This window comes from Echinops telfairi, unplaced genomic scaffold (genome assembly GCF_000313985.2).
Source record: "Echinops telfairi isolate 266 unplaced genomic scaffold, ASM31398v2 ScPeMD7_3509;HRSCAF=4178, whole genome shotgun sequence".
Classification (NCBI taxonomy): domain Eukaryota; kingdom Metazoa; phylum Chordata; class Mammalia; order Afrosoricida; family Tenrecidae; genus Echinops; species Echinops telfairi.
The window spans coordinates 15,916,125-15,929,434 of NW_022107407.1; the positions used below are offsets into that span (position 1 = coordinate 15,916,125).

The 13,310-nt window shown below is 39.8% G+C and overlaps 1 protein-coding gene across 2 annotated transcripts in view; it reads left to right on the plus strand.

Annotated features, from left to right (window-relative positions):
- Positions 1–13,310, plus strand: part of CFAP91 (cilia and flagella associated protein 91) — a 135,630-nt gene that overhangs the window by 30,169 nt on the left and 92,151 nt on the right. For both annotated transcript variants that reach the window (XM_045294270.1, XM_004709828.2), the window contains exon 11: positions 13,035–13,151. In XM_045294270.1, the coding sequence (XP_045150205.1) occupies positions 13,035–13,151 (117 nt within the window). The remainder of the gene's footprint in view (positions 1–13,034; positions 13,152–13,310) is intronic.

A 13,310-nucleotide genomic window follows, 5' to 3' on the forward strand; every position in this document is an offset into this window, starting at 1 on the left:
TATATAGTTCTCTTCCATTTCATATCCCTGTCTCTCATTACCAAACTATGTATTCCTTATTCTCTCACTCAGTTTCACATGTTTATTTCATATATATGTAGTCATAAAAAGTATGTTTTTCTCCCACATCCCTTTTTATAGGAGTTCAACTTCAAAAAGGTCATGGAAAATTAGAATGAAAAGATAAAAATAAAGTATATAAGTTTGATTTCATAACGTAATCTCCATTAAGGTCAAGACCCTTTCATAAGCCATAATACCAGTGATGTAGTCCATCCCTAAAGTATTGAGAATCCCGAGAATTTGTCGGTTTTTTTCCCCCATTATTAGCTAAAGAAAAAATTTTTAATCTTAAAAAAATTTTTTTGTTAAGATTAGGAAATAAACAGAAGTTAGAAGGGACCAAATCAGGAGTATAAAGTGCATATCTACTGTCGATGTCCCATTGATATGTTACCGAAGTTGCCCTTGTTTGATGAGAGGAATGAGCAGGAGTGTAGTCATGGAGAACATTGGTGAAGCTTTCCCTGGTGTTTTTCTGCTAAAGTGTTGGCTGTCTCAAAATACTCCCATAATAAGCCGATGCTATCATTCTTTGGTCCCCCAGAAAGTCAGTCTGCAAAATGCCTTGTTGCTGCTAGATTGTTGTTAGGTGTCATTGAGCCAGTTCTGACTCCCAGGGACCCTACACACAACAGAATGTAGCCGTGCCCACACCTGAGCCATGCTCCTCGTTATTTTGATGTTTGAGCCAATAGCTGCAACCACTGTGTCAAGGTATCTTGTTGAGATTCTTCCTCTTATTTATTGTCCCTGTACTTTGATAACAGGTCAAAAGTACTTGAGACAAAGTGTGACCATGCTCACTTCCTACCCTGGTTGTACTTTTTTCCAAGACAGATTCGTTTGGGTTTTTTTGTTTGTTTTTAATCATTTTATTAGGGGATCATACAACTCTTATCACAATACATACATACATCAATTGTGTAAAGCACATTTGTACATTCATTGACCTCATCATTCTCAAAACATTTGCTCTCCATTTAAGCCCCTGGCATCAGGTACTCTTTTTATCCTCTCCCTCCCCCCTTCCCTCGTGAGCCCTTGATAATTTATAAATTATTATTTTGTCATATCTTGCCCTGTCTGACGTCTCCCTTCACCCACTTTCCTGTTGTCTGTCCCCCAAGGAGGAGGTCACATGTGGTAGTCCATGGTGCGTTTAATATTTTTCACCAGACCATACTCCAAATGCACCAGTCCTCCTCCCTCTCTATTCACTGCCCAGCTTTTACTTGCATATGAGGTCGTTGAAAACGCCATGGCTTGGGTCAGGTGCTCCTTAGTTGTCAAAACGACATCGTTGCTCTTTTAACACTTGAAAGAGGTCTGTGCAGCTGATATTCCCAATGCAATATGTCAGATATATTTCTTTTCTTTTTTTCATTTGACTTATTAACTACTGCTTCCATGAGCACTGGTTATGGACCAAACAAAATGAAATCCTTGACAACTTCATTTTTTATCCCTTGATCATGATGTTATCCATTGATTCAGTTTGTGAAGATTTTAGTTTTCTTGACACCGAATTGCAGTCCATATTGAAGGTCACAGTCTTTGATTTTCATCATTTTTAACAAGCATGGCTGTGTCATCTGTATATTGCAGTTGCTAATAATTCTTCCTCCAATCCTCATGCTGCATTCTTCTTCATATAGTCCAGCTTCTCTGATTGTTCACTCTGTATTCAGATTGAATACGTATGCTGTAAGGGTACACACCCGGCACACACCTTTCCTCATTTTAAACCAGGCAGTGTTCTCTTGTTCTGTTCAAAAAACTGCCTCTTGGTCCATGTACAAATCTTGGGTGAGCACAACGAACTTTTCCGGAACTCCCATTCTTTGCGTAGTTTGTTATGATCCCATTCTTTGCATAGTGTAGTTGAATGCCTTGGCATAGCCAATAAAACACAAGTAAACATTTTTCTAATATTCTCTGCTTTCAGCATGAACCCTCTGACATCACCAATAATATCCCTGGTTCCACATCCTCGTCTGTGTCCGGCTTGAATTTCTGACAACACCCTGTTGAAACTGTTTTTGAATTATATACAGCAAAATTTTACTTGCAAGTCATATTAATGATATTGTTGTATAAGTTCTGCATTTTGGGGGCCACTTTTCTTTAGAATGGACACAAATATGGATCTCTTCCAGTCAGTTGGCGAGGTAGCTACCTTCCAAATTTCTTGACATAGATTAGTGAGTGCTTGCCAGCATTGCATCCGTTGTTGAAATATTTCCATTAATAGTTTATCAATTCCTTGAGAAATTGCCTTGAGCATCCAAAAAAAGAATAAAAACAACGTATTGCCATGACAAATGGACTTCTTGACAGATCCACTTTTACGCTGACCCCACCACTTGCATTTCTTGGTAGCCATGGCTGTGATTGTGCTTTGTCTTCAGTATTGAACTGGTAAAGCTACGTCTCTTCCATTGCAGTTCCTCCAAGAAATAATTCAGGATCTTGATCCCCCTTGTTTAAAATTTTCATTGAAAATTTGCTCTTGCCTGAAAACTGTTCAAATAAGAAGTCTTGTTTTTCTCTAATGTATACTTATTTGTATTCCTAAAAGAATATATTGTTTCATTTTAGTTATATTTAATTCTATGAAAAATATTATGTTTTCTGTAATCTTCAGAGACTAACTTTTCCACTTAATATTTGATTGCTAAGACTTATTCATATTATTTGAATGAATGATGAACTTTAGTTCCTTCATTTTCAGTGCTCCCCAAACTATTGTATAAAGATTTCTTTAAGTATTTTTAGTACTAATCCTTTGACAGCCATGTGTCTCCTAGATATCTTCTCTCACTTGTATCTTGTCATTTCACTTTCTTCACAATGTCTTTTTCTTTAAAAAAAACCCAAAACACTTTTTATTATGGAAATTTCCTCACATAGGATATAAAAAATAGCTGGTTAGTGTTATGAATTCCTTACCCTGTTTCAACAATAATAAACATTTTTCCTGTCTTGGTGTTGGGGAGTATTTTAAAGAGTATTTTAAACAAACTAAGACATTATACCATTTCATTAAAATAGCTTGTATAACAAACAGTATAATACAAACATATCATTCTTTTATCTGTGTACTATTTATTGCTTTTCAATTTCAATTTTCACTTGTTGATGGTCTATAGTATATTTCCATTTGTTGCTTGCTAGTATATATAACTAATTTTTTATAGTGGGTGGTGAAAGTTTACAGAACAAATTATTTTTCTGTCCAATAACTTATACGCATTTTGTTTCATAATAGTAACTGCCATTCCTCATTTTAAGAACACTTCTTCACTGAATTCCCATTTTCCATCCATCTCTTTTTTTGCCCTCTTCCTGCTTTCTGAACTTTGGTTTTGGGCAGATGCTGCCCTTTGGCTTTGGAAGAGTGGTTTTCTCCCTGGACTTACTACCCTGTTTCCCCAAAAATAAGACAGAGTCATATATAAATTTTTGCTCCCAAAGATGCACTAGGTCTTATTTTCAGGGGATATCTTATTTTTGCATGAAGAAGAAATGGTACACGTTTATTGTTGAACAACAAAAAAGGAAATTTATTACCTGTATACGGTACAGTAGTAGTTGTCATCACAAATCAGCATAACCAGACAAACTGAATCCCACAGTATCAAGAATTTCTTGTTACTACCATTATTTCCATGTACAACACTCTATGGTACATTTACTCGCACTTCCTGTCTGCTCCGGCTGCACTGTGGCCAAGAGTGAGCTGCGCGGGGCGGCGCCTGCCGCTATGGTCCAGAGTCCAGAGTTACAGTAGCTTTGGGGGGCGTTATTATCGGGGAGGCCTTAATGTTTGGGGGAGGTCTTATTTTCGGGGAGATGCCTTATGTTTCAGCAAGAGGCAAAACTAAGTAGGTCTTATTTTCGGGGGATGTCTTACTTTCGGGGAAACACGGTATTTACTTTATGACCATCTGTTGTTTGGCAGAAAGATGATCCCTGAGGGAGGAGTCAGTTTCAGGTATGAAGGCCACAACCTTGAGTTCTACCAATCTATATTTGACCAGTTAGTATGGTCTTATATTGAATATTTTTCCTATATTTTTCTCCCATTCTGCCCAGTACCTCCTGTGTTCCTGATCAAAGCAGTTAGCAGTAGTTGTCACCACCTAGTTTTCCTGGTCTTTGAGTAATGGAGGCTGTGATTTGCTTGATCTGTTGGTCCTTTAGACTAAATGTTTCTTGCGTTATCTTGTATACAAGGTACTGAAGTCTTTGGTTTTCGTCATTCTTATTTTCTCTGGGTGGGAGAGACCGATAGTTGCATCTGAGATGACAGCTAGTAGATCTTAAGACCCTGACTTTTACTCACCACAATAAGGTCTGTGACATTGTTTTGGTGAACTATGTTATGCCAATTGACTCAGCTGTCATCCAAGACGGTGGTCCTAAGTTTCCATGATCAATAACTTGTTCCCATGAGGTGGTTTGTTAGGATTAAGGAATTTTCACAACGTTCCCTCCTGTTAGCCCTAAAATATATGTGGATATATTTATAACACATACAAATACATGTAGAAATGTATTTTGCCAAACCTATATACCGTAAATACTTGAGTACAAGCCGACCCGACTAGCCACTGAGGCACCTAATTTTACCACAAAAACTGCATAAAAGATATGCTGAAAAACGGCTTATATTCAAGTATATACGGTATGGTCATGAGCCCCATTGAATACCCATAGGTGTTCAGCTTGCATGTCTGCATATGCAGTCACTCATAGATGAATGTATGTTATTACTGATACTGTATAATTCTTATGGAATCATATATACCTTTGTTGTCCATAACTCGTGTGCTCCTGTCTTCTTTTGACAGTGATTTTGTGCTGATCACTCTTTATTGTATATTGCCTTTTCTATTCACCCAAATTCCTGGGAGTCTGTTATCCATTTTGACATGAAGTGACACAGGGGTTCAATCAGCCTCTATCCAACCAGTAAGCCTGTTCTTTTTATGATTTTGAGTTTTGTTTTACAATTCATTCCAGTTGATCCAGGACCTTTTTATGTTATTTTTTTTAATTATTTTATTGGGGGCTCATACAACTTTTATCACAATCCATACATACGTGCAAAGCGCATTTGTACATTTATTGGCCTCATCTTTCTCAAAACATTTCCTCTCCACTTAAGCCCCCAACATTAGGTCCTCATTTTTCCCCTCCCTCCCCGCTCCCCTCTCCCTCATGAGCCCTTGGTAATTTATAAATTGTTATTTTGTCATATCTTTCCCTGTCTGACTTCTCCCTTCACCCACTTTTCTGTTGTCCATCCCCCAGGGAGGAGGTCACATATAGTTCCTTGTAATCGGTTCCCTCTTTCCAACCCAATCTCCCTCTACTCTCCCAGTATCGCCACTCACACCACTGGTCCAGAAGGGATCATCTGCCCTGGATTCCCTGTATTTCCAGTTCCTATCTGTACCAGTGTACATCCTCTGTTCTAGCCAGACTTGCGAGGTAGAATTCCTATCATGATAGTGGGGGCAGGGAGGAAGCATTTAGGAACTAGAGGAAAGTTGTATTTTTCATTGCTGCTACATGGCACCCTGACTGGCTCGTCTCCTCCCGGAGACCCCTCTGCAAGGGGATCTCCAGTGGCCTACTAATAGGCTTTGGGTCGCACTCCCCCCATCATTTACTATGGTAAGATTTTTTTGTTCTGATGATGCCTTATACCTGATCCCTTCGACACCTCGTGACCTCACAGGCTAGTGTGCTTCTTCCATGTGGGCTTTGTTGCTTCTGAGCTTGATGGCCGCTTGTTTACCTTCAAGCCTTTAAGACCCCAGACACTATACTTTTTGATAGCCGGGCACCATCAGCTTTCTTCGCCACATTTGCTTATGCATCCATTTGTCTTCAGTGATCCCTTTGACACCTTGTGATCACACTGGCTGATATGTTCTTATTTTATAAAAAACAGTTTTATTGGCATATAATTCACATATCATACAATTCAAAAGTTCAATCACCTCAAGAAGAGTTGTGTAATCATCACCACAATTAATTTTAGAATATTTTCTTTGTTCTTGTACTCCTCGTTATTGGTTCTCTATTTCCTCCCAGTCTTCCCTACCATACCCCGAAGGACCATTAATCTAGTTACCGTCTACAGATTTACTTGCCCTGGATGTCATATACAGAAAAACACTAAAAAAACAAAACTAAACTAACAACAGTAACAAAGTAAGACAGATAAAAACCTCAATAGAATAGAAGCAGAAAATATTTAAAGCTCGAACAGATTTTAAATGGGTCATAAGGGAGATCAAATGGTAAGATATTACATTTTAACCTAACTACATCTGCCATAATAGACTTTACAATGCTCTCTGTCTGATAACAAGGCTGTTCACATCCCTCAACTATGGTCAGAGGAGATTCCCCAGAGACTTAATCTATAGGTGGACCTCACAATGGATTTTGGGCTTCCATGCTCATCCATAGCCTTCTGCAAACCAGATATCCAGGACCTTTTCATGTGAACCATTTCAGAGCAGTTGGTAGTTATAGCCAGTCACCATCTAGTTCTTCTAGTATTCGGGTCATGAAAACTGATGCTTGGGTGGTTCATTAGTCCATAGCACTAATTTTTCCATGTGTCTGAGTTTTTTTAATTTCATCTGGGTAGGGTTAGACTAATACTCGCACTTTAGATGGCTGCTTACAGGCTTTTAAAATCCCAGCCACTACTCACCAATGTATGTCAATTGACTTTGATGTCCCCCAAGACCATGATCCTCAGCCCCCAGGCCCAGCAACATTCTCTCAAGGTGTTTGGTTATGTCTAAGAATTTTTCATAGCTTTGCTCTACCACATGCATTGGTATGTTGTCAACAAAGGTAACTAGATAGACATATGCAAATATCCTATGTCAAACCTGGATATAGATCCATGAGGATACTCTCACTCCCACACTTGCTCAGCTTGTGTGTCTATCCATGAGATCACCATTATTGTAGGATTGTAGATTATACCATTTTCTTCTGTTACCTTTAACTCTTGCATTCCTTCCCATATTTTCTCGTGCCCCCCTCACTCCTTTTTTGCTGACCTCACTCTTTCTGACCATTGCCTTCTCCTTTATCCAACTTAACATTTAGCTACCCTCTAGCTAGTAATTTTAATTTATCTTCCCTTTCCTCCCACCCCTGTTTATCATCAAAGAATTTTTTTCCTAGGGTGAAAACCTTTTCTTGACATTTTATGATAGTGATCTCATATCATGTTTGTCCTTTTGAGATGTACTAAGGTCACTCAGCATAATTGTCCTCCAGGTTCATCCATGTCATGGATATTGGACAGATTGTCATGCTTTAATATTATGCAGTCTCCCCCTTGTATTTCCTCTCTGTTGCATTTCTTCCTGGTTCCTCTGTCCTTCATTGGAGGTAGTGTACTATTGTCATGGACTATTGTTGCGGTGTTGCCCATTTCTCTATTTCTGTTAGAGTTTGATTTATGTATGCTGAGGCTTTTTCACTGGGCGCACAGATATTATATCTATATGCTCTGGTTCAATTGACCCTTTAATCATTAAATAATGCCTTCCTTATCTTTTATGCTGGCTACTGCCTTATAGTCCTTTTCCCCCCAGAAATTAATATTGTCTTTTCTGCATTTTTTATTACCATTAATGTGATATATTTTTTCCATCCCTTGATCTTTCATCTATTTTGGCTTTGTGTTTAATGTGTGTGGTAGTTACATAATCTCATGGAAACGTGAGGGTATTAAGAGTGAAGGGGTAGAGTCTAGCCTGTCAATCAGGTTACAGCTGGATGATGCTCCTTGTGGGCATGGCCTTCTCATGAGGATTCCGGGAGCTTCCTTTCTTTCTCACTGGAGGTGGCCACCCTCTCTGTGCTTCACTTTCCTGCTGTTGAGACACTTGGATCACTGGAGGAGTCATATGAAGACTGTGCCAGTGTTGAGATGCTTCCCCTGGCATTGGATCTACATGACTTTGCACCCACCGGCCTGTTATATTCCTGCATTTTGCATCATTGCATGTGACTTTGTGAGTTTGAATAGGAATTCATGGACTAGTATCGGACTTATGGACTTGCTCTGGACTGGGCCGGGATGTTTTCTCAATATACAATTGCTCTTTGATAAAAAACTCTCTCTTACACATATATGAGTGTCCCTGAATTTGTTTCTCTAGTCAACCCAGACTAATACAAGGTGTATCTTGTAGACAATATATTAATAAATTTTGTTTCTATATTTATTCTGCTACTCTCTATCTCTGGTGCTTTTAATTCATTTACATTCAGTACAATTATCATTAAGTATGAATTTATTGCTGACGTTTTTGCTGTGGGTTGTGTGTGTGTGTGTGTGTTGCTGCTTGTTTCTTTGTTCCACTTAATTTTCTGGGCTGAACTCATTTTACTTGTGGGTTTTCTTGTCATTTTTTCATCGCTATTGTTTTAATGTTTACTAAATATTTATGATTTTTCCTCCTTTTTATTTTAATGAGGTTTATTCATTTTATTTGAGGACATTCTGTAATTTGTTAATTTCTTCCTCAGTTTAAAGCAGTCTATCCTATTTTGAAATTGACTTGACTTTATCTACATTTTGAAATTCTATAACCACACTATTTGTTTCCTCTTTTTACTATTTAATTTCTTTGTTTACAAATTTGTATCTCTATTTCCAGTCTTGTAGACTTGTGTTACTTGGGTTCTTATATATCTAGGTTGACTTCGGGATGGTGTTGTCATGTGTGTTGATCTCTGGTTGTTGTCTGTCATTGCTCGTTCTCTGTCTAGAACACTCCCTTGAGTATTTCTTATAAGACTGGTTGGGAGCCTTGGTGGCATAGTGTGGTGACCTCTGCCAGTCAAAAAGATCACAATGAGGAGACAATTACCAGATGCCATTTCCTGGAGGAAGCTCTTTCCAGCCTAGAAGTTGTCAGGTACTTATCCCAAGGAGTCCCTGTCCACCCATTGGTGACTGGAGTAAGCTGCTCCTCTGGCACTGTGCGATCTGCTGGTTGGTGAGCCGGAGGACACACTTCTCCAGATACGAGGACGGTTCACCCAGTGCCTGATCCTTTGAGGGCAAGCTTCCAACCTCAGGAGGGAAACAGGGGCTGCGCAGCAAGGGTGTCACTGCCTGCTATCTGGGTGAGGGTGGGAGACAGCAAGGGTGTAAGACATTAAAAAAAAGATAAATTATCAAGGGTTCGTGAGGAAGGGAGGGGAGGGGGGATGAGCTGATACCAAGGGCTCAAGTATAAAGAAAATATTTTGAAAAAGATGATGGCAACATCTGTACATATATGCTTGACACAATGGATGTATGTATGGATTGTGGTAAGAGCTGTAAGAGCTCCCAATAAAATGATTTTTAAAAAATCAATGAGGAGGATGTAGAGATCCTGGGGGTGTTGGAGCAACAGCAATCTAGCTGAGAGGAATTCCTTAAGAGGCAGAAGAAGGGCGAGTGTGATGGTGGGGTAGGAGGGAGGTAAATGAAAACAGGAAAGCTGTAGGAAGCAAAGCTGTGGATAGAGGTATAAACATAGGTGTGTACATATGTCATACATTAATTCATAAAAATAGAGGTATTGGCATATGTACATATATTTATATGGCAATACATTGAGGTAGTGGAGGGACTTTGAGCCTCTGCTCAAGCTTTGCCTCAGCGCAAGAACACTTTGTTCTAACAACTGGGAATTCTATGATGCTCACTTTCCCTGTCTGATAGCTGAAGAGAAAATCTGTGCACTAGCAAATGTGGTGAAGAAAGCTGATGGTGCCTGGCTATCAAAAGATATAGCATCTGGGGTCTTAAAGGCTTGAAGTTAAACAAGTGGGCATCTAGTCAAGAAGCAACAAGCCCACATGGAAGAAGCATACCAGCCTGTTCGATAGTTAGGTGTCAATAGGATCAGGTAACAGGCTTCAGAAGACCCAAAACAAACCAAAAAAACCATATTGTTGAGAATGAGGGGGTTGGAGCAGAGACCCATAATCCACCTGTAGAAAATGGGACATCCCTTCACAGAAAGGTCACAAGGAAGGGATGAGCCAACCAGGGTGCAGTATAATGCTGATGAGACACTCAATATTCCTCTGGTTCCTTGAAGCTTCCTCAACCCCCGCTATCATGACCCAGTCCTGCCTTTCAAGGCGGGCTAGACCAGAGCATGTACAGAAAGGGGTTCAGCTAAGAGCTCAAGACCCTCAGAATCCAGGTCAGATAACCCCCTCGGGAACAGAAATGGGAGTAGCCATACCAGGAGGGTAGGGGGAAGGTGAGGAGAGGAGAGGGTGGAAGGGGGAACGGATCACAATGAGGAACACATAAGCACCTCACCCCCACCCCTGGGGATGAACAGCAGAAACCATGGGGAAAGGGAGACAGTGGTCGGGATAAGATATGAAAAAAAAAAGACATGAAAATAGTACTAATTTATAATTTATCAAGAGGTCACAAGGGTGGGAAAAAAAGAGGCGCTGATACCAAAGGCTGAAACAGAAAGTAAATGTTTAGAAAATAATGGTGGCAACATAGGTACAAATATGCTTGATACAATCGATGTATGGATTGTTATAAGATTGTAAGAGACCCCAATAAAATGATCTAATTTTTTTCCCAAATAAATAAAAGCTGTAAAGATCTTCTTAGGTCTCTGTATATAGTTAAAAAAAAATGAGGTTGACAAAAAGTTCATCTCATGTACTTTGTACATGTTACAAGTTAAGGGCCAGTTCCTGAGAAGGACATCATGTTTGATAAAGGGTTAGCCAACAAGAAGACCCTAAACAAAATGCATGGACACAGTGGCTGCAGCCATGCATTCAAACAGGGCAGTGAGTTGTGAGGATGGGGCAGTCTTAAGAACACCTCTTCATACCACGCCCTCAGGCACACCTCTCTCTGACCCTCAGCCTCTCAGCCACACAATCCCCTGGCCTCCGTCCTGCTTCAGTAAGTGTTACAAACCCTTGTAGCACTGCCAATAAACGCCCAAAGGCCACTACAGGTAAGCTGAAGTGTCAGCCCCAAAGTGCCCCGCTGTCGCTCCTGGGCCCGCAAACGTAACCACCCCAGTGAAGTGCCTGGAGCCACCTGCCTCCCTAAGGCCCTCCAAAGGCACTGCCTGTCACTGACTCCACAGGACAGAATTCCAGGCTCTTCCAACTCTTGGTTCTGCTGTTCCTGCTCCTCTGCTCTTGCCACCCCTCTGCCATTTCTCTGGTGACACAGCTCTCTAGTCTCCTGGATTGAGAAAGTTCTGCACAGGCTGCTTCAGGTCCAAAAGACATACTCCACTCCTGGCTCTTCTTTCTTGAGGGTACTAAGATGCTTCACTTCTGAGATGGAGCACATTTAATTCAGCAGGATGACAAAACTGACCAATTCGCACATTAGCGTGCTATGCATCATATTTGCACGGCTCCACCCCGTTGGATTATTAACTGCAAAATCAGTAGTTCAAGCCCAGCAGCCACTCCATGGGAGAAAAATGAGGCTCTCTGCTTCTGTAAAAATTTAGAGTACCCCAGAAACCCTCTATTGGATTGTTATCAGTCAGAATGGATCCAATGATAGTGGGATCAGTTTGGTTTGGAGAGCCAACCGTTGAGAGTTGCAAAGATGATGGCTAGAAGAACCATATCAAGTAGTGCACTGCATTACACCCTCCTGGGTGAAGGACAGGCTATTTAGATTTAGAATTCTAGGGCCAAAGTTGTTGTTTGTTTGTTTTTTCTTTAAATCATTTAAAAATACTTCCCAGCATTTATTTTATCCCTTGTTGACGTTAATCTGATATTAATCTGTCATCTGATGTTGATGTTACTCTGCTCTAACTCTTAGTCTCTTGATGTGATCTGATTTCTTTCTCCAGAGGATTTAACGGTTTCTTTTCAAATGTATTACTACTGAGTTTTGGAGATTGTGTCTCCTGCCCCATCTTTTTGGGCCTCCACGGCACTGTTAATAAAGAGAGGCCTTGACTCAGTCTTTAACTTTTGGGACTTTTTCTTCATTCTTTTGTCAAATATTTTCTCCCCATTTTTATTTATTTTCCTTACTTTTGGACCCCTACACTGGCATTTCTATTTTTCGTGTAACCCTAAACTTTACTTTTTTATTATGTATTTCTTTATTATTCTTCATTCTGAGATAATTCCTGAATTTGACTTCTGGTTTCATAATTTGGTCTTTAGGTTTATCTAGTCCAGTGCTTATTCCACTTACTATGCTTTTACTTAAATTAATAGATTTTATTAAGAGTCCTCCACCTTTCTTGTATTTTACTAGATTCTTAATGATACTGTCTTCTAGTCTCTTTTTATTGGGTTTACCTTGAGTCCTGGCCTCCTCTTTTCTTGATTCACCTTGACTTCTGAAGGAATTTTAATTGAGTTTTGTTCTTTTCTTTTGAGATAGTAGTGCTTCTCAAAGGCGTGGAACTTTTGGCTTGTGAATTCATATCCCTTTAGTTATACTGGCATGTTGGCTATATCCGATATGAGGCAAAGTTAAAGGACAGTCTATAGTCCGTCTCAGTTGGGGCGAGTTTAAGCGATAGGGGTGGAGGGTTGGGGAACGAGCCCTCGAGTAGCTATTCATCAACTCTAGAAAACCACGATTCTTAATTCCTTGCCCAGCAAAGCAATTTCTTGGGAGAGGCCTTTAAAAAACTCAATCTTTTTATAAAACAATCCTCCCAATTTATAATTAAAATGATGCTTTTAGGCTATCTGCCATGATTATGTAGTGGTAACTGTATACTCGGGAATGCACAGCCGCCCCTAGGGGACACAAGCAACCCAGTTTGGATTTTCTCAATCACCGTACTATTATAAGCATATTAATTCTGATTGATATTCAGATCTAAGATTTAGAGCTGACAGTGGGGGGAAAGACAAAAGTAAAAAATTAAATTATCTTGTTTCAGGCACTAGTGAATAAGAAGAATAAGCTTCTTGAACCAAAAAAACCACTGCACTTCCTTCAAAGAAACCCAATACCTCCACCCCGGCTTCCAACACCGACACTGGAAATGGGCTCCAATGTAAGTTTGAAACTTTCAAGTTTAACATATAAATTCCGTATTGCTGTTGATTTGTCCTTAGGATTATTGGGGTCGAAAGCAAATTGAAAAGCATGTATTTCCCATGCTGTGTTTATTCTTCTGTATCAAACAACTATGAAAGAAAGAAAGAAAAAGAAA